At 35.8% G+C, this 27,224-nt stretch overlaps 1 protein-coding gene across 16 annotated transcripts in view; it reads left to right on the forward strand.

The window, feature by feature from the left end:
• Positions 1–26,267, forward strand: part of DOCK9 (dedicator of cytokinesis 9) — a 136,724-nt gene extending 110,457 nt beyond the window's left edge. For 13 of the 16 annotated variants that reach the window (XM_076361714.1, XM_076361756.1, XM_076361797.1 and 10 more), the window contains 15 exons: positions 1,007–1,122; positions 5,268–5,405; positions 5,721–5,903; positions 6,563–6,676; positions 6,818–7,033; positions 7,696–7,753; positions 9,600–9,706; positions 13,977–14,099; positions 14,456–14,569; positions 16,082–16,228; positions 18,296–18,506; positions 20,033–20,223; positions 21,436–21,536; positions 21,726–21,864; positions 25,017–26,267. In XM_076361714.1, coding sequence (XP_076217829.1) covers positions 1,007–1,122; positions 5,268–5,405; positions 5,721–5,903; positions 6,563–6,676; positions 6,818–7,033; positions 7,696–7,753; positions 9,600–9,706; positions 13,977–14,099; positions 14,456–14,569; positions 16,082–16,228; positions 18,296–18,506; positions 20,033–20,223; positions 21,436–21,536; positions 21,726–21,864; positions 25,017–25,139 — 2,081 coding nt within the window. In that variant the 3' untranslated portion in view covers positions 25,140–26,267. Of the gene's footprint in view, positions 1–1,006; positions 1,123–5,267; positions 5,406–5,720; positions 5,904–6,562; positions 6,677–6,817; positions 7,034–7,695; positions 7,754–9,599; positions 9,707–13,976; positions 14,100–14,455; positions 14,576–15,235; positions 15,272–16,081; positions 16,229–18,295; positions 18,507–20,032; positions 20,224–21,435; positions 21,537–21,725; positions 21,865–25,016 lie in introns of all 16 variants that reach the window. The other 3 variants (XM_076361823.1, XM_076361832.1, XM_076361816.1) reach the window with 2 other exon arrangements.
• Positions 26,268–27,224: the final 957 nt, after the last annotated feature.

A 27,224-nucleotide genomic window follows, 5' to 3' on the forward strand; every position in this document is an offset into this window, starting at 1 on the left:
GAAGAGGTGGAGGCAAAGAGAATGCAAAAGATGATAGGAGAGAGGTGTATACTTCCTAACAGAAACAATGTAGAAATCCAAAGAAACTGGTGGTTATGGGTATGCATGCATAGTTCAGCCAGGGAAGGAAGAAGGTGCAGAAAGAAGTGGCCAGGTGTCATTATAAAAGAATATGTCATTTCTTCTGTTCTGTTCTTGGACTCAACAAGTTTGTCACGCTTGTCATTGATTTAGTGATAATAAGTTGATGGTAATTCTAACATATAAACATGATCCAGACCAATTTTTTATAAAGCAACCAGGGCACATTGTCAATCTGGTTCTTAAAGATCAATGTTAGGGAATATAAACAACATATTATAACCAGTGCTGAAGCAGGATATGTTTTTAAAATTATTCGAATATAGTATGGAGCTAGAAGCAATGAAATATTTTGATTAAATTTGGAGTTATTCCATTATATTGCTACAGAGCAGAATTAATTACTTGGGTCTTCAGCTGCATATAAGTACATGATTGTATTCCTTCAACTCTTAGTGTTTTGTATTTTTATATTGGTTGACTTATGGTTGACTTTGAGATCATTATAACGTAGCTAAATTACCATGACATGTTTTCAGCTGTAACTCCATCCTACTGCAGTACTTATTTTAAGAATATATATGTGTATATACATAACTGTGTACATTTATATGTATACACACGTGTATACATACACATATGTATGAAACATCAGACATTTATTGTTTTAACTGCTGTTTAATGCTTCTGTTGTTGACATTTGTGCATAATATATTTTATGAGCTTGTGCAAATTATGTTAGAATAATTATATGCACATATTTGAAAAATATTTAAATGCATATGAATTATTTTTCTGTATCGAATACTAACTTCTGTCAGGCTTTTTACTTGTTAATCTTTTCCTAGTTCAGCAAGTCTTTTGGAAATAAGAAACATTTAAATGAGCATATCCAGCACTTATACTTCATTTGGAATTTCTGTAGGCTATGGCCATTCAGATGCAGATGTTCTTCACCAGTCTTTACTTGAAGCAAATATTGCCACGGAAGTTTGCCTTACAATTCTGGATACTCTATCATTATTCACAATGGCTTTTAAGGTTTGTTCTTGACTTGGTGTTAACGTCTCCCATAATTATCTTTCAGAAAAAATGGGGGTTTTAATATTTTTAAAATTATATTTATATTTTATAGTCTAGTAATATAGCATAATATTTTTAGCATTCCTAGCATTGTATTTCATTATTGTGTCATGTAAAATCTGATAACCTCTCGCAGCAAAATGCTTTGGCTTCAGTTACACATTGCACACAGACTCCTTACTGATCAGCAGTAATCTGTGGGAAAAGCTCCTTCCTCATCCTAACTTCCTAAAAATATTTCTAGAAACTTTAGTGACTACCTAATATTAGTGGTAAAACTATCTTTTAAAGGCCATGTGGGGTGAAAGATCTACTGTATGGCAAAACCATAATTCATGATTGGACACTATCAGACTTTTATATTGAACTTGGCTTCTTCTTATATTAAGTCACTCGTTAATCAACAGTAATTTGTGTGTGTTCCTTTTCTGTAACTTTTTATTTCAATTTGTCCACTAATAAGACTTCTTTTTAATTGTATCAGTTACTGTAGCTCTCCTGTGGAATCTTTTTATAGCACGTCCATTTGCATACGCCTCCTGCCTGTTTTTCTGAGCTTTTCCTAATGTTAAAGGTGAAACTATAAAAAGGAGACATGATAGCTCTAGCTTGTTTCTCCCCTAATTAGAGCAGTGTATCCAGATCCTTGCTTGAAGATTCAAATTTAGTGTCTTGTCTTTAATCTAGTTATGAAAACATAAGCTTATAAATAAGAAGATTCCTTTTATTAGTAATTTAATTAGGTAGAGTTTAGAACCGGTTCTGTCCACAGACTTCATGACAGAATTGAAAATGAAGATACCTAGTTTTAAAGATTTGAAGAAGAATGAACACTAATCTTTTAGTTATCAGCTGCCCATCACACTTGGAATGACAGTCCTTCAAGGTTATCTGTATGTAGTATGTTGAGAAAGCAGGTAAGAGTATACCAGAATAGTCTACAAGATCCAAACAAAACAGGTAGGAGAATCAGGAGCTTCTTGACTGCACTAAAATACATGAAGTTTTAGAATCATAGGATGGTTTGGGTTGGAAGGGACCTTGAAAGATCATCTAGTCCAACCCCCCTGCCATGGGCAGGGACATCTTTCACTAGATCAGGTTGCTCAAAGCCCCGTCCAACCTGACCTTAAACAGTTCCAATGATGGGCTATCCACAACTTCCCTGGGCAACCTGTTCCAGTGTCTCACCACCCTCATTGTAAAAATAATTCCTCCTTGTGTCCAATCTGAGCCTACCCTCTTGTCAATTTAAAACTGTTGCACCTTGTCCCGTCACTACAGGCCTTGGTAAAAAGTCTCTCTCGATCTTTCGTGTAAGCACCCTTTATATATTGAAAGGCCGCAGTGAGGTCTCCCCAGAGCCGCCTTTTCTCCAGGCTGAACAACCCCAACTCTCTCAGCCTTTCTTCATAGGAGAGGTGCTCCAGCCCTCTGACCATTTTCGTAGCTTTTCTGTCGACCTGCTCTAACATATCCGTGTCTGTCCTGTACTGAGGGCCACAGAGCTGGACGCAGTACGCCAGGTGGGTGTCTCATGAAAGCAGAGTAGAGGAGGAGAATCACCACCCTCGACCTGCTGGCCACGCTTCTTCTTATGCAGTCCAGGATACAGTTAGCTTTCTGGGCTGCAAGCACACATTGCTGGCTCATGTCCAATTTTTCATCCACCAGTATCCCCAAGTCCTTCTTCACAGGGCTGCTCTCAATCTGTTCATCCCCCAGCCTGTATTGATACTGGAGATTGCCCCAACCCAGGTGCAGAACCTTGCAGTCGGCCTTGTTGAACTTTGAGGTTCACACAGGCCCACTTCTCAAGCCTGTCAAGGTCCCTCTGGATGGCAAGCTACAGGGAAGCCTCTAGCAAATCAACTGCACCACTCAGCTTGGTGTAGTCTGCAAACTTGCTGAGTGTGCACTCGATCCCACTATCTATGTCATTGATGAAAATATTAAATAGTACTGGTCCCAATATGGACCCTTGAGGGACACCATTTGTTTACTGGTTTCCACTTGGACACTGAGTGTAACTCTTTGGACACAACCATCCAGCCAATTCCTTATCCTTCTAACAGTCCATCTGTCAAACGCATATGTTTCTAATTTAGTGGCAAGAATGTCATGGGGAACCATATCAAAGGCCTTACAGAAGTCCAGATAGATGACATAGCTCTTCCCTTGTCCACTGATGCAGTCACTCCATCATAGAAGGCCACTAGATTAGTAATACCAATCTGCTTCTTTTGGGAATAATTAGCATATTATATAGAAGGCCAGACAACTTTTTTTTCCTCAATATCATCTTTCACTAGTGGGGATCCAGATCTCTGTTATCTATTACAGCAGGGAAATCTCAAGTTATGTCTGCTTCTTGGTAGAATTTTAACTGATCCTGTGTGAATTCCTACTACTCTAGGTGGTTTTAGTGAACTACCTACCTCTGATGTTGGGACATCTGAAGAAAGGATATTGTATCAATTTCCTCATAAGGATAGGGGTTTGTAAGACAACATTTCATTATTTTGCTATAAATCTAGAAGTACTAAGCCTTACCATCTTTTAGAACTTGCAGTTAGGTGTTTAGGTTTAGGTCATCTACAGAAATCTGTATACTGTTCCAAGAGATAAAACTTTTTCCTATGACCAAATAGGCTGACTGGCTTATATCCAACCATTTACGTCTAGCTTCCTCTAAAGTGACCTGCCTGTGGCTTCACTGCGCAGCATTTGGAGATCTTTGGTCTCCTGCAAGCATTTGTATCTATTCATCCACAAAACTTGAAACCACACTGAGGTCTTCTGGTCTGCAAGTCACAGTATCAGAATGGCTTTTAATGGAGGACTGCCTCCTTCATTTTTTTAATATTGAGGAACACCTGAAATGCCTAGGGCTGTGCTGAATTTCTTTAGCCTGAAGAATTTCTTTTGCATCTCCATGAATAGAAAAGGAGACATCTGCAGTTAGACATCTCTTCCATATTTGAGAGAGCTTAAGGCATGCTACAAGAGCCCAGGTCTATACTGGGCCTCAAGAATCTTTAAAAAATTTGTTAAACTAGATTCTTTGAGTTAATATTACCTTAAAACTTACTTGAGATAGTAATGGAGCAGCCTTGCAGCATACCGTTTGGATGCCTGTATATAGTAATGACAAGGAAGAGTGGAGTGTGCAGGGGGGAGTTGCAGAACATGCAAGACCTAGTAGAATCGTGTTGGAGGGCCAGTGGAGTCAGAGGGAGCAATACTTAACATGGTCCTCTCAGTTCTGGACTCCCTGGACTGGATTGAGCAGTCCCTGAATTGATTAACCTATTTTGGTGTTTCGTAAGAGGAGAGACCTCGTCGTTTCGTCCTAGAGTCCCATAGGAACCTAGTGCATATGCTCAGTGGACAAAGGGAGAAAACAGGTCCCCAGAACAAAACAGAAGCAATATGAACTGTTAAAAGTAGATGCACAGACGGTACCTGTGCTAGAGAAATTGGAGGAGATCAGATTTAAAAAAAAAAGTTTGGATGGAAGGCAGCTGTTGGTGATACAGAAATCAAGAGTAACCCTGCATATTGCATGCCTCAGAATGAGCTTTGGAATATTGATGCAGGTAAAACTCTGAAAAGTAACTAATGTCTTCATCCTTAAGAGCCCTTTCAGTTTCAGTTCTAGGACAGTAATGAAAAATGGTGAGTGGATGGGGGTTTGGTTTGGGGGGGGTGGTTTTGAGAGCATTGTAGTAGGAGGTACTGCTATGAGAAAATTCCACTGTCTGAGCTGCTAAAGCCAGTGTAACCAAAGTGTGTTAATACTTTGAGTGTGCCTCTCAAAGAACTGTTAATAGTAGTGAATTTAATTAACAGCTGTTAAAAACAATTGTGTTCTATAAGTGTATTCGGAAGCCAACACTTTCTTTATAAGCAAGATTAATGAAGTGTTAGAAATATCTAATTAAAATTCAGATATGTTTGTATTATTAAACATCCTGGTAATACTATGCAGGTTGTATAATTTTTTTTTTTTTACATTTCCTCCTTTTGGATGATCTATGTTCTTAGAATAGTATAAATGTATCATTGTACAAAACTCCTAAATTTTCACTATCAATTTAAAGAATCAACTACTGACTGATCACGGGCATAATCCACTGATGAAGAAAGTATTTGATGTATACCTCTGCTTCCTTCAAAAGAATCAGTCTGAAACAGCATTGAAAAATGTCTTCATTGCTTTAAGGGCACTTATTTTTAAGGTAAGAAGTTTAAAAATAATTAATTTTCAAGTATTTATCCAGTTCTTTAGTTAACAATATACTATGTAAAAATTTAAGAACTAAAATCCCAAATTAAAATTGGTGAATAAGGACTGATCTGATCCCAACAGTATGGAATACTTGTCCTTTTGAATTGCTGTAAAAATCGTTTTGTTTCATGAACTACTATAACTGTCTATTTTTTCCATAGTTTGGGAATATTAATATATTTGTATTTTTCTTGACATGCTTATTTTATCAAGAACTGAAGCTAGTTTTAATGAATAACTTTTTTCTTTTCTACTTTTTCCTCAGTTTCCTTCTACATTTTATGAAGGTAGAGCTGATATGTGTTCTGCACTGTGCTATGAAATTTTGAAGTATTGTAATTCCAAACTGAGTTCAATTCGTACTGAAGCTTCACAGTTACTGTACTTCTTAATGAGAAATAATTTTGATTACACAGGGAAGAAGTCTTTTGTTAGGACACATCTGCAAGTTAGTATAATTTCTTTATTTTTCATTTTTTAAATATTGTATTTGTACATGCACAGTTGCATACCAGTGTGCAAAGCCCGCTCAATAAAGACACAAAAGAAATTATTTTGGGTTCAAGCAAGGCTGGTACTATTCTAAGAGTAAGAAGATGGCAATAAAAGTATGTTCAGTATAAGGAAATACTTAGAAACAATTGGATGGCCCTGTGTTTCGTAGGAAATAACTTTTATTTGTCAGTAGCAAATGTTCTGTTTTGTAGATGTTATTTTGATTGTTAAATGGCATACCCTGTTACGTCTGAAGAAGAAAAGAATGCAGCAACAAGCATGTAAAAGTCTAAGATAAAACAAACACATAGAAAATTGTGTGTTCTGACAAAGCTGGGAACAATAGTTTACTACTTTTATGACCTCTGGCTGGTTCACCTAGCAGTCAGTCTTTACAGGAGAGGATGCATGTACATTAAATTTACACAAGCCTGTTTTTTCTTGCCTATGTTATTGTACAAGTAACTTTGAAAAAAAAACCTAAATACAATTGTACTTAAGGGAATAATCTTTCAATTAAAAAGAACAAAACTTCCTTTGTAATTGCTTCATAGGTATGTCTCAAGGGTATTTAATGAAATATGCACTAACAAGTCATTTATTTCTGTCAAGGTCATTATTTCAGTAAGCCAGTTAATTGCTGATGTTGTTGGAATTGGAGGAACTAGATTTCAGCAGTCTCTTTCCATCATCAATAATTGTGCCAATAATGACAGGATTATAAAGGTCTGTTTTTATTCTTCTTTCCATACTGTAGAAGAATGCTTGAAAACTCTTTCATAGCATCTTCTTGCAATTATGTTTCAACTTTTTATTATGCAAAGAATAGGAAAAGATAGTAGTTAACCTAACTTTTCCATGTTTTAGCACACTACATTCCCTTCTGATGTTAAGGATTTAACAAAACGGATTCGTACAGTACTGATGGCTACAGCTCAGATGAAGGAGCATGAGAATGATCCAGAAATGCTTGTAGACCTGCAGTACAGTTTGGCAAAATCTTATGCTAGTACACCTGAACTAAGGAAGACGTGGTTAGACAGCATGGCAAGGATCCATGTTAAAAATGGAGATCTTTCAGAGGTAAGAGAAAAAAATCAAACTAGTTTTAGCTTCATAATAAGCTTAAGCTTATCTTTCTTTAAACAGAATGTACTATATGTAGTTGTTAGTGTGTAATATAATAAACATTTTTAATAAATTTTGAATTGTTAGTAGACTAGTTTGAATGGTTGATAAGTTTTTGTCCTACCCAAGTATATCTGTGAATCGTTTCTGATTACTAATGTAAGGTATATGTTTAACTACTGTAGCTGACACGCTGCTAAGCCAGGAATGCTCAATGCAAACCATGGAAGACGCAGACCTTCTACTTGGCAACTGATAACAAAGATATTTTAAAACACTTAAAGCCACTCCTTGAATTCCTCTCCAGTTGCCTTTACAGAATTAGCTTGATTCTATTCCAGACTGCTTACTAAAAAACTCCTGATGTTCTTAAAATCGACAAATCACAATTTTTTTGTTTGAAAAAAGAAAGCTATCTAATTTTACTGTGCTGTTAAAATATTTAATTCTAGCAAAAAGGAGAGTTGGGAGTGGGGATTTTTATATGTCTTGATGTAAGTATTTTATTGGCATACATAATGAATTCTGTCTCTTTCTGGAAGTTTGTTCCATCTGAAAGTAAATCACATTGCATGACATCATTGAATTTCATAAGATTGTTACTATTTCTGTTTTAGGCGGCAATGTGCTATGTCCATGTAGCAGCACTGGTTGCAGAATATCTCACACGAAAAGGTATGATTTCAAAATCTTACTTGAATGTTTATATTTTTTCATTATAGTTTAGGAAAAGCAATGGTTTCCCTGAGGAAGTTGCAAGCTTTTCAGTGTTCACTGAGGAAAAAATTCTGACCTAACGGGATAGCATACAAATATTTAAGACCTATACTTGCATATCTAAGGGGCAGCATTTCAGATGAAGGTAAAATAAAATTTTTAGGAAAGTAAAAATTTTAATTTTACACCACAGCTGCTAATAGCTGAAGTCAGACACTTTCTAAAGCAAACTTACAAGTGAATATTCTTGTTCAGCAAGTAGTCTCTCACTGCACATAGGGAAACCTGGCATTGCCAGAGAAGTCAAAATAAATTCATACAAATTTTCAGATGCTGAGTCAGTGATAATAGTGCTCAGAACGCTTCACCTGTCTCGGTGTTCTGTGCTAGCAGCTGTCTGTAAAAGCGGGTTTCTGATGACCCTTGAGATAAGGGTAGAAAACTGTCTTTCATCCATACGATCAGAAGAGTTCCCAGTCAGGGTTTTGAGAAAATAAGAGATTATATGGCTTTTATTAAGAAAAATAGATCTCTAGAAGAAAATTTCAGAAATCTGTTAAGACTGACTATGAAGTTGAGCTCGTGTTTTGTTCTTATAGGCAGACAGATTGATGTTCACAGCTTTTTAGCTTTGCCTTTGCATGACAGTTCAAAATGAAGCAAAGTCATGGGTCTACAAGATGCCTTTCCTCTGTTCCTTTTGTGCCTCTTGCCAGATACTTGTGTAGTGTATAGGCTATCCCCTCTGCCCCAATGACTTCAGAAGCTTCTCTGGGACCAAATCTGAAACTAAGTTGCTTGTCAAAGTTACTATGTCCTCTTGGATAACAACTAACTGATAACTAGCGATAATCTGTATTAATTTGCGATTCCTTTGGATGATCTGCTATTTTTGTCTACTGTCATATAAAAGTTATTTCCTCTCAGTAGTATAGAGGGTTGAACTTCTACCTGTGGTATTTGCAGGAGCACAGCAGAACCATGCATTTGAGGCAATCATTCAATAAAACCTCTGGTGGTCAGACTCTCACCCGAGCAGAAAGAATCTTTGTAGGAATGAGCTGTGAAATAAATATGTGCAAGTCCTTGTGTTTCTGTAGTATTTACTGATTGCTCTTGAGGCTTTAATTAATACAGGTTTTGGCCAAAAATCCTGATTTCTTAGTTCAGCAATCTGATACAATAAAAAAGAGCTAAACAGAATGGGTAAAAGAGGTAGGTTTCATGTTAGAACGTTCTAAAACCCACTTTTGTTAAACACTTATTTCAGTAAAGGAAGTTAGATTGCTGGGGTGTTTTTCTTGCTTGTTAGACTGACTTCCTGTATCTACAGCTGAATAATCTGGTTTGCCATCCTTTGATCATTTTGTGTGGTTGATGTCAGTCCATTCATGTTGTTCAAACTGGGGAAGCTGATATGTCAGGGCCTGTTAGTGTACACAGTTCCAGCATGACTTCACACCAGTTTTAATTAAATACTGTAAAACTTACCTTGATTACCTTAGACTTAGGGTGGGGTAGATTAGACACAGGTTTAAGATAAAATAGGAAGATTCAGACACTACTTATTTAGGTAAGAGTCCAGATACTAACATTTGTGGGTTTTTTAAAACCTATTTATACTTACACAGTAATGTGAAGTCTGGTAATTTAGTCATGCAGTGGGAGGCTGGATTTTTTTTTTATTATTTATTAATTTGGTGGTAAGTGTATTTAAATATGGCTTCTGCCTTACCCAGCATCACAAAATGGCCTAATGTTATCCTGGTGGAGAAAAGTAAATTTGTCTATTTTTCAATGACAGGGATGTTTAGACAAGGTTGTACTGCTTTCAGAGTAATCACACCTAATATAGATGAAGAGGCTTCAATGATGGAAGATGTTGGAATGCAAGATGTTCACTTCAATGAAGTAAGTAAACATAAGAGTATTAGAATTGATGCACATTGAAGTGCTGTTTGTTTTTTCCAAGTTTTGTGTTTCAGTCCGGAGGCTGACTAACATGATGGATATTATAATTGTTTTCTTAGCCACTATTCTTATCCTAAAACGGAAATTAAAAAATTCTGTGAGCTGTCCCACCTTTAGAGAATTTACTATATACATATATTTTAAATAAAGCACTAGCACATCAACTTAACACCACTATGGGAATAAAAGTAAGCAAAATGGGTTTTTAAGCTAGTTGACAAGATGAACACTAATGTGGCTTATTTATTAGAGTTAACGAGATCTGGTATTTTTAAAACTGACTTTGATTTAGATTGTTACTACACCAGCAATCATGAAAATGTGTTCGCTGGTTTTTACTGGTTTACAGTTTCCCTAAGCAAATGTGCCATAACAATGAAAGTGGGTTTACTGACACCAGACTTGCGTCAATGGGGTTTTTTTCTGGCTTAAGTTTCACTCCTTGTGTCTTTGCTGATCCATCTGTGCTGGGTTTACAGTAAATTTTACTATTAAGAAGCCTATATGAAAAGATCATGAATAATCTTGCTCATGAAGGGCTATGTCTACACTATGTATTTGCCAGTATAGGTGGGGGAGGAAGGGACAGACCACTACTTGCATTAGCTGTGTTGGAAAAATCCCTGGTGTGTAAGCATAATTGTACAACAAAAAATATTTTTCTTTTGTGTTTTAGTTTGTATATGGTGAAGGTGTATGACAAAATTATTTGACTGTGCAAATTGTGGCTATGCTAACAGATTAAGACAAAAATTGTTGACTTGCCTTTTTCTGGGAAGGCAGGAGTCGGAATTACTTGGAATGAGAAATACAGTGCTTTTTCTTTCCAAAGACACCCAATATCAGGTTGCTTTTTTGAATTTATGTACTATATTCTTTAAATCACTGATTCTCCTGAACCAGCATGGAATTTAGCATGTTAGTCAAAGCAAAATGTAAGCTGCTCTAAGTGAGCCAAGAGCTGGGTTTCTAGGGACTACTGCTGATGGAAACTTTTGTTAGAAATTGTTGTCAGTGTCTACCTGACAAACCATTTGTCAGAGCTAAATTCTTTTGTATTTTTTAAATTGGAATGTCTTTACTCTTTTTCTCATTAGTCAGTCCCTGCAAAAAGAATATACTGCTTTTTCTGGGTCATTGAACCTTACGCAAATTTATTTCCATCTCTCAGTATTTCCATGGAACGGAAGTAAGCCAAGAGTGAAATTATAAGCCTGTGGAGCTTGCAAAAGGATCAAAGCTTGCCAAACTTCATTTTTCCCTGCATGCAACCCTTTTTAAACTTAACCATGTAGTACCCTAACTGATTAAATATTGAAAAAAGTTACTATTTTTCAGATAACTACTTATAGTTCACCCCAGGAAGAGTAATAATAGGGAAGAACTGTTTGGTTTTTAATAGACTAAAAATCATGGATAAATTAACATGACTAGTATTTTACAGAAGTACTTCAAAACAGGTAGTCTGATTGCTTCATGAATAGGAACATATTCATATATGGAGTGTTTCCTCAGTATGTTCTTATGTAAGCAAAACTGTATTAGTCTAAGAAAAAAAAATCATATGACAGATCAATTGGGTGCAGAAAGCAGAAACAGATCTTTCAAGCTGTACTTTACTACTACTGAGCAAAATGATGCTCTGATGGGAATTCTTCCTATACGTGGTAACAAGAGTCATGTGGAATTTCTTTCTTTAAAACTTGGGATTTCCCTGGATGCCAGTTACTTTAGAGTTAAATCTCCAAAAGAGTAATTATAAGTATGGGGGGTCAGGGGGATCCCTCCATGTTTCTAAAAGGGGCAAAACATCTTTTATATTCTCCAGTTTGTATATATAAAGTCTTCCTAATTAAGTGAAATTTGTCTTAAGACTGTAGGCATTTTCTCTTTTAAAAAATTGAAATTTTTAAAATTCTCTATTTAATTCTCATTTTAAAAGAATTCTCTCTCAGGCCAGGGTTACTGTGACTCATTTCCTAAACTAGCCAGTTGGAAAAACAATTTTTTTTTTTTTTTTTTTAAACAAAGTTACTGTGTGCGTTTCATTAAAACAGATGTTTACCCAGACAGCCTATTCAGCAGCACAAGTCAAATTCTCCTTGCAGAACTAAAAATCTTCTGGGTGTCAGAAATAGGAACGTAAAAGCCTGGAACCTGATATCCTTTCCATGCTAGACTGTGCTGTAAGCAGTCCATGTGTGAGAGATCTGAGCTATGGCTAACAGGCCTGTGGCAGGTGCCAGATTCCATGCAGATTAAGGCTGGAAACAATTTCATTCAGATTTGTTGGGTTTTTTCCAGAATAAACTCTGCCAGAACACAGCTCCACCACCCATACTAAGTCAATCTCTACCTTCCTATTTGTTTTTTTCTGGTCTCTTGTTAGCTATGACTTTCCATGAGAGAAATTATTCTAACTTGCAGATTGGTAAATGGAAGAGCTTCACAGCTCAGATGGTATTACAGCTCTTGTAAGTGATCAACGTGCAGTGTAATTCAATATATTAAAGCACTTTATGAAAAGCAGAAATAGGTATTTACCCAAACATACAAGATACTTTAAGTATGGTGGTGAAGGCTGGTATTCTTCAGGGATACTCAGACTGATATTCTTTAACATCTTCATTAGCAATCTAGGTCATGGGATACAGTATATCATCAAGTTTGTGGATGAAACTAAATGGAGGGGGAGTAACTGATATGCCGAGGGCAGGGCTGCCATTTAGAGGGACCTCAAACTGAAGGAACACCGAAGCCTCTCAAAGTTCTACAAAGACAAGTGCAAACCTTGCATCTGCGAAAAAATCACCCAACGTCTCAGTAGGGGCTGGGGACGGACTGGCTGGGCAGCAGCTCTGCAGAAAGATCTGGGAGTTCTAGTGGGCAAGAGGTTGAATGGGAATCGGCAGTGTAGCATTGTGGCAACGGAGGCCAGCTGCCTGCAGGGTTGTATTAGAAAGAGCATAGAGTCAAGAAGTGGAGGGAAGTGGGTTTTCCCCCTTCTACTTGGCATTTGTGGTGCCCCAGCTGTAATCTTGTGCCCAGCGCTGCCCCCCCCCAAAGTCAAGAGAGATATCAACAAACTGGAAAGAGTCCAGCTCCTAAGGTGGTTAGTGGAAGAATAATCAGACTCTTCTAAGAGGTGCGCCATAAAAGAGTAAGAGGCTGTTCTCACAGGTTACAAGGGAAACTCTGATTGGATATATGGAAAAAAACTCTTCCTATGAGGATGGATGAGCACTGAGACAGGTGGCCCAGAAATGTTGTGTTCTTTTCCTCCCTCCTAACAGCTCTCCCACATGAAGCGTTTGCTCTCTATTTTTTTTTTTTCCTGCGTGCAAACAGAATTTTACAGCTTTGCTGCATTCGGATGCCCTCTGGTGTCTGAGATAAGGCTCTTGTCAAAAAACAGTGTTTATGGACAGCCCTTGTGGTCCAGCAGTGACACTGATCTTTCAGTTTTTACCACCTGGTTGCTGAGAGTGGAGATACCAGGAAGTCTATACAACCCTATAACGACTGGGGGAAAGGAGATGTTTTAGGGTCTGTTGCAGCACAAGGATAAGGGTAGCATTTTTCAGTCTTTTTTTGCTCTCAGTATTAAAGCTGGCTTTTCTTAGTGACGTCTTTAATGCTGTCTTAGTCCTCTACCAAAGGGAGGAAGGGAATAGAGTATCAGTGGATCCCTTCTAAGGATAAAAGGAGTTATTTCCAGCTTCTGGCTTCACCACTGCAATGCAAGAGTGGTACCAGAAGCTCTCAAGAAGTAGAAATGTCATGTCTTCTGACACCTCTCAGTCTCTGACTTGGATTCTCGTGGAGATTCTTGGAGCTTCACACATGTTTGAAGAGGACTGAGATCTGTTAGGGTATGTGGATGCGAATGGGCTTCTTGACTGTGGCTCTGTCACACTCAAGCCGTGACAGCTTCATCACAGGAGCTATAAGCTGTTCCATAGTATCTGTAAAATTGTTTTTTATAACTGTGTTAATGGAGATAGCCAGGTAATTTTAAATTTATGAAAACTGGAGCAAAGTAATAATGTTTATCTTAGGGTTTTTTATGCTTATTGAAGTAGAAGAAATTAAATGCATGGAAAATAAAGAATTATGAAAAACTGAAGGAAGGGACTTAGGTATAATTATTTGCCGTGCTTTTCATGAGTACTGAATTGTTTTACTTTTTCAAATGTCTATCCAAATCTAGGATGTGCTGATGGAATTGTTGGAGCAGTGTGCTGATGGACTCTGGAAGGCAGAACGCTATGAACTCATTGCTGACATATATAAACTTATAATTCCCATTTATGAGAAACGGAGAGATTTTGAGGTACTAAATTCATCATAAGTAAATTTGAACAAGTAAAAAAACCCCTAATTTTTCTAGTCTAACTGCATGACACGTTGCACTTCACAGAACAAGAGTATTACAATTGTAACTGAAATATCAAGGTGTTAAAATTTTTGTTTTAATTTTAAATAATTAAAAATGTTTTTCCCTAAATATAAATAATTAAAAATTAAACTTACATATTGTCATTGTGATGCAAGTGCTAAACCTATTACTACTGTTCAATAAAACAATGGTTTTAGTTATTAACTACAAGGACATCGTTCATTGTTGTTTTAAAATAGGAAAGTTCTACATTATTCTTTTGCCCCATGGTTGTTTTCTTTTATTTTTAGAGGCTTGCTCATTTATATGACACTCTTCATCGAGCATACAGTAAAGTAACAGAAGTTATGCATACAGGCAAGAGACTGCTGGGAACTTATTTCAGGGTAGCGTTCTTTGGACAGGTGAGTGTTATTTAACTTTCATTTGTCTGCTCTATGCAGTAAGAAAAACCTGAATTTATTTTACAAGGTGTATTATTTCATCATCTATATTGATACCATGACATAAAAAGCACAAGAAATATGGTCTGTAAGAAATAATTAAACACTATCAATAATTTAGTTTAAAGCATTTATCAATTCCAATACAATTCTTCCTTATTTTCCTCAGTAAATTTTTTGCTTTTTTTTTTCTTTTTCTTCTTTTATTTACTACCTTAAGGCAGCGGTAAGTTTTCTATAATGTCGGTTCTTAGCAATGTATTGACTTAATGTCTGTAGTGCTACAGTGTGGTTTGCAAGGCTGCTTCTTAGATTGGTATGCATTAATAGCCATTGCAATTAAAAAAAATAACATTAAGTTCCATTTAGAGAACAAATCACTCGTTTCTCTGCATCAATATTGCATGCTTCAATGAACAAAAGTTCTGGCTGTGTATCGGACAGCTTCACATCCTCTAATGTATGTCTAGAATGCATACGTATCAGTATGGTATCACGCAGTATCAAGTAATACACTTCCTACATGCATAGCCCAGTTGCTAATTGTTCAGCTGAGCATGGAGAATTGTAAAATACTCTGAGCAGTATAACTTCACATGTATTCTGTTGTCTTTTATAACTTTATAGCAATACCAGTTTACAGACAGTGAAACAGATGTTGAGGTAATTACAGTAACTGCTTACAAAGCAAGCAATGCAGTAAAAACTACTGCATTTCACCTTAGTTTGATGTGGGTATTTTCGTCAATCTAGCCTGTGTTTATACATGATATGTTGTGTTTTTCTATTTTGTCTGTTTCGTTTATGACAAAAATATTTATTTTCTGATTTCAAACATGAACTCAGACGCGGCTTGTTGTTTTAAACCAATGACCTGTTTCACTTTCCATGTACTCTATATTGCATTTAGTTATGGTTTTAAAACAAATGCTTTATGTAATAAAAATAAAGTAGTATATGCCAATATAGTACAACATAAAATGAAGATTTTTACATAAATTAAATTTCATTTTCTGGAATTAACTTTTATATTACTACATAAAGAAATTTTTCAGATTATTTTTACGTAAACCATTGCCAAAATACTCACTTGTGAATCAGATAGTCCTGTTGGTCAACAAGATTTCTGTTTTGGCAAGTGAAACAGTGCTGAAAGTTCACTTTTAAATAAAAGTGAAGAAAAGCTATCTCAAAGGCTTGGCACGCCATAAAATTACAACAAACCTTTAAAATTTTAACTGTGTTTCCATTATCTCTCACTCATTCTGTAGTAGATAATTATGTTTTTCTGGGTTTTTTATTCTCTTAGGAAACCTTTTTTTATTTAGATTTTAATTTCTCTTTATTTACGTTTGCTTGAATCCTGATGTTAAATGTTTATATTTGCTTTGAATCACACACATTACTTTCATCTTAATCATTGCCCTATGTGGTTTTTTTTTCCCAAGATTTTGATTACTTCATTTTTTACAGGGATTCTTTGAGGATGAAGATGGAAAGGAATATATCTATAAAGAGCCTAAACTCACGCCTCTCTCAGAAATTTCCCAAAGACTCCAAAAACTCTACTCTGACAAATTTGGATCTGAAAATGTCAAAATGATTCAGGATTCTGGCAAAGTATGATCTTTATTCTCTCTAAAAAATTCTAATATATTACTTCCACTAATCCACTCGAAATACTGTGGGATCACTCTCTGTTACTCATTTGGTACACAAACATATGTGTCTAAAAACTCTACCGGTTAAAGGGCATCAGAGAAATACCATCTCCTATTAAGTTTACCTTTAAGAACAACAGAAAAGCTTAATTTCCATAGTGTTACCTCTCAAAATAATAATTGTATCGTAGAACAAATTTGGATTATGATCATATCCTGTGTTTTCCTTAGCTATATTTCTTGCCAGTTCATGCACTGTCATTCTTTGGAAGTTTTTCCCTTTTCTGCACGTCGAGAGCAGAGTCCAAACTTTCTTCTGAAGTAAGAAACAGACCCCTCTGTCTGAGAAAAGTACCATATGTAAATAATATTTTAACTCTATCAGTTGTTCTTGTTATCCTTTGCCTATGTGTCTGAGCCTGTTCAATTTTATAAACACTTAAACTGTAGAAAAAATATGCTCACACAGTGTCATTTGGTTAAATCTAGATTTGTCATAGGACATGCTTTCCTTTGTAACTGAAGGCTCCAAAACCGGTGAACTGAAGAGGGCTACAGTATCCTGTACGCTGAGAATAACACGTACGGCACAAGATGCCTCTCTGCAGTCCTTTCATTCCCTTCCTCAGCCAATTTTTAACTTTTGTTTGGACTCAGAATTTATGGTGATTTTCTCTTATTATAATTTCCTGTCTCTTCTTCGATTCTACCAGTAAGATCACAAAGTTCTGTGCTTCTCGGCCTCAAAGTGCAGCAATGGGTGGGCTTTTCAATATTGGAACTTTAAAAGGAGCGGAGGACTTATGCAAGGGCTAGATTTCATGACATGGAAGGCAAGAGATTTATATTGTAATCTCAGTTTTTCACAGCTCTTCCAGTATACTCTCCTGAATTCTTTACAATTAATTATGATGCATGTGTTTGTCAGCATTTGTAGGGAACATTTTCTATCAGCTGTATCAGAATGAGTACATAAATTACCACTTAAGTTCCAGTCCAATAATCTTGAAAACATTGCAGATTTAAAAAAAAAAAAACAACCAAGCAGCATGTTCCAATAAAAATGGATAACAGCAGGGAGACCTTAGCTCTGTTCCCAGTTTGCTCCAGGACTTACCTGGTGACTTCATCTGTCTGTTTGCATTGTTGCTTTTCCCATTCAGTTTATAGAAGTGAAATGGCTCAGAGACAGGCAGAGATAACATGAATATTTGACGTGGGACTAAAATGGTAGGCAACCACTTTTAGAAAGATGCGCAGATTTAGGGTGCCCTCTTTATCCCGTGGTTGGGGGAATTTACAAAAAAAAAAAAATCCTTGGTCCATTTGGGGACCCTGCTGGGCAGACTTAGGAAGCCTTATCTCTTGGTACTGGAGACTAGTTGCTGCTTTTACCAAATCAAAGATCTGCCAGTCCATGAGACTCTTACTCATCCAGTTCTAGAAACAAAATGAACTGAATAGTGAAGCCTTCAATTTGCCCTGCTCCGACCAGTATATTCTTTAGGACCCTCATAGGGTGTCAGAGTTGAGACAGACAGGTTGGGAGGCATGCCTTCTGAAGGTGATATCTGAACTATTTACAGTGCAGGGTTTTATTTTTAATTATTAACTTTTTTTATCACTAGCAATTTTTGGTCTCCAATCTACTATTGTATCAGTTGTCATGGAGGACAAGTATTTCTTTCTGGGTTTTCTGTACCTGTGCTGCCTTCCAGTGTTAATCATGGGTATAACTCTGCATTATGTTTTTGTTTGCAGTTCTGCATATAGCAATTACCGATAATGAGTGCTTACAAAAACAAACAAACAAACCACAACATGTTGCAATGCATCTAGCTGTGTTGTCTTCCTAATAGTTAGAAATTGAATGCAGAGCATCCCTGTGAGAGCATTAATGTTTCCTGTGTTTTCAGTAATTTACAGATTGGGAGACCAAATTTATTTTCTGAAAGTTGTGTGACTCCAATTAAATCCACTTTATTCACAATGTAGCTATTTGATTTTTTTTTGTCATGTTTTTAAGGTAAATCCTAAGGATTTAGATTCAAAATATGCATATATTCAAGTTACACATGTAATTCCATACTTTGAAGAAAAGGAGTTGCAAGAAAGAAAAACAGATTTTGAAAGGACTCATAACATTCGTCGCTTTATGTTTGAGATGCCTTTTACTCAAGCTGGTAAAAGACAAGGAGGAGTAGAAGAACAGTGTAAGCGACGGACTATTTTGACAGGTACTAACTGAATGGAAATCTCCTTTAAATGAAAACTGCTCTTTTGTTTTTCATACTTAATTCTTGATACTAGGTTTTTCTATATGTTGTGTATTTTGTCAGAAAAAATCCTTTAGAAGATTTCACACATGACTGTTGGAGGTGACAAGAATTGCAAAGTATACCAAAATACTGTTAGACAAAACAACCTTTCAAAATTAGTACATGCTTGAAAATAAATGATATGCAAACACTTATAAATGACCATCTGAGAATATGTATATCATTGTGTGATTTCTTAGCTGCTAAGCATTGGAAAAAGAGAGTAAAATCTTATATTTGACTATGTTCTAACTACCCTTCACTTTTAAATCATTTTGGTTTTTTTTTAACAATGGAATGTCTGCATCTCTCCCTTTGCCCTTCCGTGTGCTCACCTCTCTTTGCTATAAAACATTGAAGAACGGTGGTATTATGCTTGCTGGTTTGGGTGTGGGGTTTTTCAGCATTCTTTCAGTTTGTGGACCTGTTGAATGCAGCAGCGTTGGTTCTTTTGTCTAAAAGCAGCTGAAAGAGCCTGAAGGCAGGTTCTGGTTTGATTTCCAGCCTCTGTTCAGTTGTGACTTTGGACTAATCACTGTGCTTTAGTTTCTCATTTGTTAGCTTTAGAAGGGAGAGAGAGTGCCCATCTATCTCCCCATAGGCTCAAACTTTAAAGATGTTTAGTGATACAAAACATTCTATAATGCTTTTAAGGGAGATAATTAAAAGTTACGGTTTGTTTGGCGATGTTTCTGTATAACATGTAAATCTAAATTTGTGAAATAACAAGTTGGGCTTTGACTGGAAGCATTAATTCAAATGGTCTAACTCCGTTCTCTATGGGTTTTTCCATTTCACTTACTTAAAGTCCTTTACAGCTATCAACTAAAATACTTTCCATATTTTTAGCCAAACTGGTTTTCAGATGGGTTTCTTCAAGGGATAATCCTGAAATAATTCTTTTGTTTTTTTCCTTAAGCTTCAAGAATTGTGAATCTGGAGTCTAGCTTTCCTTGTTCTTAGAAAAAGACTATTTTGTGTTTTGTCTCTGTTAAGTGTGAGCTTCTGTATCACTGTCTTAATATAGCGGTAAAAGCAACTTAAATAAATGACTTTATTGTGTAAGCTGTCCATAGCTTATACTTGTGAGGAAATAAAAAATACAGCTTTGCTATTTTTGATTCTTCTCCTTTTTGAGATATGTGGATGATAAGCAATTCTTTTTACAGTTCTTATATGAATTAAGTTCCAATGGTTTATTTCTTGGTTATTATTAGTAGCAGTAATGACAATGATGTTTCTTTGCTGTAATACATGTAAAGCCATGCATATTTATATTTTCAATATTTTGTTTCCCTGTATATTTGGTAGTATTTCTAATTATATAATGTGTTATTAAATTGGGCAACTCATTACATCACAATGAGATTTTAGCATAAAATTCTATCCAAACGCCTTATTCAAAAACTTTTTTCTAACTATATTAAACTTGTTTCCATCCATAGCTATACATTGTTTCCCATACGTGAAAAAGCGCATTCCAGTAATGTACCAGCACCATACTGACTTAAACCCAATTGAAGTAGCCATTGATGAAATGAGTAAAAAAGTTGCAGAACTTAGGCAGCTTTGCTCTTCAGCTGAAGTAGATATGATCAAATTGCAGCTGAAGCTACAAGGAAGTGTCAGTGTTCAGGTAAGACCATATACTTTTCCATTCAGCTATTTTGCTTGCTTCTGTCCCTGAAAAATTGTATATGTGGCATTTTATCATTAGTTTCTGTTCTGTATATTCAAGAATGTCCTGAATTAGAAATAAGCTCACTGTTTGCAGTTATTTCCAGAATAGGAAAAGCAATAAAAGTACTTCATATAAACACTGATCATGGACAGTTACATGAAGGATTAAGATTCATCTCTGGAATCTGTGGTGGTCTAAGCCCCACCAGGTTTTGGTGTAAAGCTGAAACTACCATAAAATAGTGACTTCCCATGTGAGGATGAATGAACATATTTTGCCTAGATGTAGGTCTGCTCCCAGTAGGTTCAACATGGTCTTTATTGCTTTTGTATTTTGGTCAGATCCCTATGGAGATGAAGAGGGAGTGCCAAAATATAGGAGGAGGGTAATAGTAGAAAATCTCACTGTGCTAAGGCAAGCAAGAACTGAATGTATAAAGAAACCATCAGATTCGCCAAAATAGAGTACATAAAGCAGTTGTAGCATGTACAAATCAATATGGTAAGGGTCTTAAGAATGCAATGACAAAAGTGCTGCTCTTTGAATATTTAACTGATTCAAATCAAAGGAACAGTAAACACAGTTATCTGAAATGAACTGCTGTCATGTTCAAGAGCAAATAAAAAAAAAAACCAAACCAAGGTTCCAGAATCAGGAAGTTGTCAAGCTAGCATTTGGGATGAGAAGGGAGGGGCTCTTGCTATTAATATAAAAGAATAATAGGGCTGAGTAAGAAATTGTTGAATCCACTTTTCATGTAGGTGCCGTAATAGCACAATTAAATTTCTGCTAATTATTGAAGAATTTTCAGCTTGGAGGAGTGTTTTCAATAGATAAGCAGACCAAACAGTAGTAGATTTAGCTCATTTTCCTCATTTTCCCACCCTAATTTCATAAACAGAGATCACAGATTGGCACTATCAGCAGTTACTTTGCCACATCATCGAAGTGGTTTCTTTGTGCCAGGACAGGTTCATACAAGAGTGCTGTAGAGACCTCTCCAGCTTTTATGTTCCAACTCCAGCAGTCTTCTGATTTCATAAGTCCAGGTTTTTTTAAATCAATGAGTTCTAAGAAAAGCAAATCAGACAGACACTGTAGTATCTGTTATTGCTAAAACAATATGTCAGAGAACTGACTTTATTTTGTAATTCTTGTTCTTTTTAGGTTAATGCTGGTCCGTTAGCATATGCAAGAGCTTTCTTAGATGATACAAACACCAAAAGATATCCAGACAATAAAGTAAAGCTACTAAAGGAAGTTTTTAGGTATGGGTTTTTTTTTAAAAAAAAAGACTTTTTTTCAAGACTGATATCATAAGAATTTTTTTTAAACTTTTAACTTTTATAGTGTTCTGACTGTATTAAAAACATACTTCAAGCTGGCATTTTGAATTAATGTTTTGGATTTTGTATTCCTGATTGAGATCTTTTTTTTATTATTTTTATCTAAATCAGGCAATTTGTTGAAGCTTGTGGGCATGCTCTGGGTGTAAATGAACGACTTATAAAGGAAGATCAGTTGGAATATCAAGAAGAAATGAAGGCCAACTACAGAGAAATGGCAAAAGAGCTTTCTGAAATAATGCATGAACAAGTATGTGCTGAAATTAAATTATACGTACCAGCATTCAGAATGTAGCTGTAATGTGAACCCGCTAGGAAAAGTGTATGTAATACTTTACATAAAAAGATTGTTTCTTCCCCCCCCCCCCCTTTATTGGAGTATAAGCATATCACGGAATTGTGGAACTTTCTCATTTTTTTTCTCTTCGTGAATTTTCTGCAGAGGCTTTCTTGACCTTCAGAATTAAGTCGTCTTCGTTAAGAAAGTAAATCTAGTTGGCACCAGCCTATTTTTTTGTAGAAGAGGAAGACTATAGTAAAGATAAAACAAATTTAATGACATGAATATATATGTCATTTATACTTCATACATGTGTAGTAGTTACAGGGGTCTCTATTCAGTGACCCAAAAAGTTCATTTTAGTCTATACTTCCTGGTAACTGTAGGGGAATTTGATCTGCAAGCTTAGCACTTTTTATTCGGATTTCGGAGGTGTAAGCATTTACTTTTGCAACAAAGAGTTAAGCATCTTTCAAGAGGTATTCCAACACATTTTCTTGAGGGGAATCCACTACAGACAAGCTGGAGATATGAGAAAAGGAAAACCAGAACTCTTGTGGAGTGAGATGTAGGACCTTGCATCTGGGATCTATGGTAGAAATGTCTCCTGACTTCAGAGACAAGGATATTATTTCCAGGAGGACAGGAAGGGCTGAAGATTCATGCTTGATCCCTGCCTCCTTGACATTTTTATTCATCGTATTCATCCCTTCAGGTTCCTTTTCTTTCATCCACTGTTATTTGTGTAATCTTTTCCCAGAGCCATAGAGTGGCTCATGGATTTAACCCTCAAAACTGGTATTTCTGGCCCACAAGAAATACCTGTGTTTTCTGATAATATTTTACCTTACAAATACATGTCTGTGACACTTTCTTAGATGTATGACCATAATAGCAACGTTTCTTAGTCTAGGAACAAATGCATCCTAGTCTGGATAACCAGTTGGCACAAAGAGGAGCTCTGAGTTTTTCTTGTCCATACAAAAACTATAAGCTTTACTCAGAAATCAAATTGTACAAGAAAAATCAAACTTGAGACCTACCTGAGGCATTCAGTCTAGCTGATATTTAAATGTTCTGTTAATCTTCCAGGTTTTTTTTCAGGATTGCATCCTTTAGATGTACAATGACTTTACCCATTTACTAGTTTTTGAGATCTCTGAATTACTCTATTATTATCCAAGAAATACTTACTCAAAAAGCTAGTCAGCTTGCCGGTATAACAGCTTATCCATAGGCTTATCTAAGAAAGATTTGCCTTTGTTCTACCCTTGCTTAGATGGTATCCAAAAATGTTACGGCGATTTTTTTTCTGTTCGAAAATGTGTCAAGTGTCCAAAGTTCACTTCACACGTTTTCTTGCTCTCCATTATTTCCTGATGTGGTTTCCTCAGGTACTGTGCTATGAGTAGCTCTGTGCTATGATATAATTATGGTGAAGCACAAGAATACAGCAAGTGCACAGGTTTTATTTTCATTCTCTTATTCTTTTGTTATACTATCACAGCTTACCACAAAACTGTCTTTTTTTTTAACCACCAATGACAGAGAATATTGTGAAACAAGGTTTGTAGGGAGTGTTGCTATTTTGTCAGAATCCATGTGGTGGGTTTTTTTTTTTTTTTAAAAAGCCAGTGTCTTTCAGATATGCGTGTAGAGGAAAACAGTTTTGAAAGATCCCTGGAACAGGAAAAGAGATTGCTTAGCTGACAAAAATGAGACAGTTTGACTGTATTTCAATGTGATGTATTGAAAAGCAGAAAGCAGTGGAGGGTTTTAGAAAGGAGAATAACTGATGGGACAGCTGATTAAGATGAATGAGGTATATGAGAGAATGAGACAGCTGTACAGAAGACCCCTTCAGAAGAGAGAGGAAAATGTTTTGGTCAAATAGTTTAATGATAAGGATAATAAATGAAAGATTAATATTCGCCTGGCATAGGAAAAAGTAAAAGGATATAATGACAGTTTGTACACAAGAAAAAATACTTTGAACTCAGTGCAAGACATATATATTTAAAAAATGCTCAGGTGTGTGAGTTTCCAAAGATTGACCATAAGAAAAAGCATGTAATGCCTGAAACTTCAGGAGTAAATCACATTGTCTAAAAGTAAACAAAGAGAAGAAGGGGCAAACAACTATATTAGTGTTTGCCTATAAGATAGCGTGAATAGAATATGAAAGTACAGCACTGACTGCAGTAACATGTACTATTAGCCTACCACTGTGTTCTTTTTATATAACTGTAATTAGTTGTAAATAATTAAAACATGCTGTTGTTGGGTTGCTGGTTTTTTGTTTTTGTTTTTTAAATTAGATTGATTGCTTCCCTGAAGGCTTAGAATCATGAGGCTCTTCATGGAAATCTTTGAAAGTGTCACCTTTGTGTGCCTACCTATCACTGTATTTGGAAAAGAGCTTCTCACAATGTTTGTTCCAATGTCATTGAAAAAAAAAACTATTAGCTGTCTTACAATAGTGTGGATTTTTAAAAATTGCAAAAATTTTGTTCTGAAACATATAGAAAAGAATCTTAACAGATTTTTCTTTTTTCTCCTCTGCTGCTTGCCAATATGATCAGATGGGATGGTAATTAGTTTTCTTTACTTCTGCTCTTAGTTTGTCTCATCTTTATATAAATCCTTTCTTTCCAATATTTCTAATCTTAGCATCAGTAAATATATAGCTGTTAAGAATGAAGTCTTTTTGGTGCTTCAATAGCTTTTGATAAGAAATGCTCAAATCATACCTCTAAGTTGAAAAAACAAAAACAAAACAAAAAACCCCAAACAAAAACAGGCAAAAAGGAAGCCTGTTGTCCTTGTGAAACTCCCTTTGAAAGTTAACAAGAGAAATGAGAGAAGCTATTCAAGCTTCCTCTAGAGAGGACCATGTAATACCTAAATTAGGAGAACTGATGTTGGAGAAGTAACTACTGCCCTCCTAAATTTAGTAGAGGATGGCTGAAAAGAGTAACCATCCCCAAAAAGAAGTCCTGTGCAATTGAGAAAGTACTAAAAAGTTGAGTTGATGAGCAGCACATCATGAAATTGGTTAGCTGTTTTGTACGTGCTTGTGTCATTTTGTAACATTTTGGTAAATACATGTTTTCCGTTTTAAGATTACTCCTGTTGAAGAAAAGGCCAGTGTTATGCCTAATTCGCTACACATTTTCAACGCCATAAGTGGAACTCCAACAAGCACAACAGTTCATGGGATGCCCAGTTCTTCTTCAGTTGCATGATTGTTTTGTAAAGGAAAGTATGTTAGTGTTTGGTTTTGTTTTTTTTTTTTTTAAGTATGTGGATTTGCTTCATTGTGTGCAAACTCAGGATGATTTTGAAGCTAAATGTTGGGCAGGTGCAAGCTGCATAATTCATACGAATGTCTGAGCACACTTAGCAAATAGCAGTTACTGGTAATAGTCTTTTAGAGCGAGGGAGGCGCACAGATATTTTTCTAATCTTGCTGGTAACATTTAAAAGTATTCACAATGTCATTGCAGAGGTGCGTGTTGGAAAATTATAAAGCTGAAGTTAATTTCTCTTTTTCATTAGAAAGTATTATTAAAATTAATTGCACATTACAAAAAAGTGTTGTGGGATGTAATTTTGCAGATATGTAACATTCAGGTGTTCTTTTTGTGTATGGCGCACAGAGATTGATTCCAAGTACAAGAACTATTTTGGGGCTAGACAGAGACACTAGTTTTTTGGGTTTAATGGAACTGACAATAGTAGTTTTTGTACCATTTGGCAATTTGTTGTGCTTTATTTTATACCTTGTTGCATTTTGGAGGTATGTGAGCTTAGATCTTATTAAACAACTAAATACAACCAAAGGTCTGTATTAATGAACACTGAGTTATACTAAAATATCAAGAGTAGTAAATTGTTATGTACATATTGTTTGTTAATACAGTCCGTACAGTCTGTACATAAATGTATTACATTTCTAAGCATTTTCTAATATTCATACCAGCTCTTATTCTTCTGCTTTCAGTTTATTGTGAAAATTTGCTCATTCCAAGTATATGCAGACTTTACAGTTCATTTATTCCTGTATATAAGTAAGTGCAATATAAAGATGTATACAGTCTTTGCTATGTTAGGTTTATATGCAGTTATTAAAAGAAAAAAACTTTTTTGCCAAAGCAATGGAGTATGTAATTGGTGATCATAGTTACTGTGGTAAATGGTGGTATAATTTAAAGCTTTTTCCATATTCTTATTCTTTTAAGACATTAATTTAGTAATTTTATATTTGGGGAAAATAAAGGTTTTTAATTTTATTTAACTGGAAGCACTGTCCTGCTGTAATTAAACATGCTGTACTACATCTATATTAAAAGAAAAAAAAGTAGTTACTTTTCTCACTGTGTGCTCTGGTTTTTATTTCAGATTTGTCCCTGAGACTGGGGAAAGATGAAAGCTTGATCAAAAAAAATGGCTTTTTGCAGCTTAAGTATGAGATGAGATGCAGACACTTCTAGGGCATGTTTCATATTCCTTGTCAATAAAGGCAATTTAGGTTATTAGTTAAGACATCGGTTTTGGATCCATCACGTTTGACTCAAGTACCATGTTACGGTAACTAAAGGTTGTTACTCACCAGTACAGTTAATATTAGGAAGTCTTCAAAACTTTTCATCAAATGACAGTAAAATCATCTTTTGCTTATGACATAAGGTTTACTGTCACTTTCTGTAGCAGAGCATGAAACTCGTATGTTGCCATTACTCATCAAAGATTTTTCCAAAACAGCTTATCCTGGCAGTGAAATGCTGGATAACTCTGCTTTTTCCAATTATGTTTCTGAAACAAAATTCCTGTTTGTTTAAAATTCTTTTCCTTTAAAAAAAAAGGGGGGGGGGGGAACCCCAGATAAGTACTTCTAGACAGTGAACCCATAATGCTGTGATAAGAGACAGTCCCCTTTCTCCCCCTCCACCCTATATGCTTTCACTTTTTTGTTTGTTTGTGGAAAGGGGTGTAGGAATACTTTGTTACGTATCAACATAGTTAGTCTCGAAAGGTATTTCATTATTAGGAGAAAATATCCTGTAAAGTTGTTTTGCCATTCAGGAAGATTTCTATATCAATATATTAATAGAAATTGTGTACATCAGGGTGGCTTCTTGTAATTACCCTGCTTTTTCTAACTTCCCCTTTGCCCTGGGAGCAGAACTGACATTTTCCTACAGTTGTACAACACCTTTTGCACTGAGACCTCAATTTGACAGTTGTATCAGCTAACCAACCTATGGATGTAGTATGTATTCATAATTGAATATGTATCTATGTATATTTATATACATCTGAATATATGT

This window comes from Aptenodytes patagonicus, chromosome 1 (genome assembly GCF_965638725.1).
Source record: "Aptenodytes patagonicus chromosome 1, bAptPat1.pri.cur, whole genome shotgun sequence".
Lineage (NCBI taxonomy): Eukaryota > Metazoa > Chordata > Aves > Sphenisciformes > Spheniscidae > Aptenodytes > Aptenodytes patagonicus.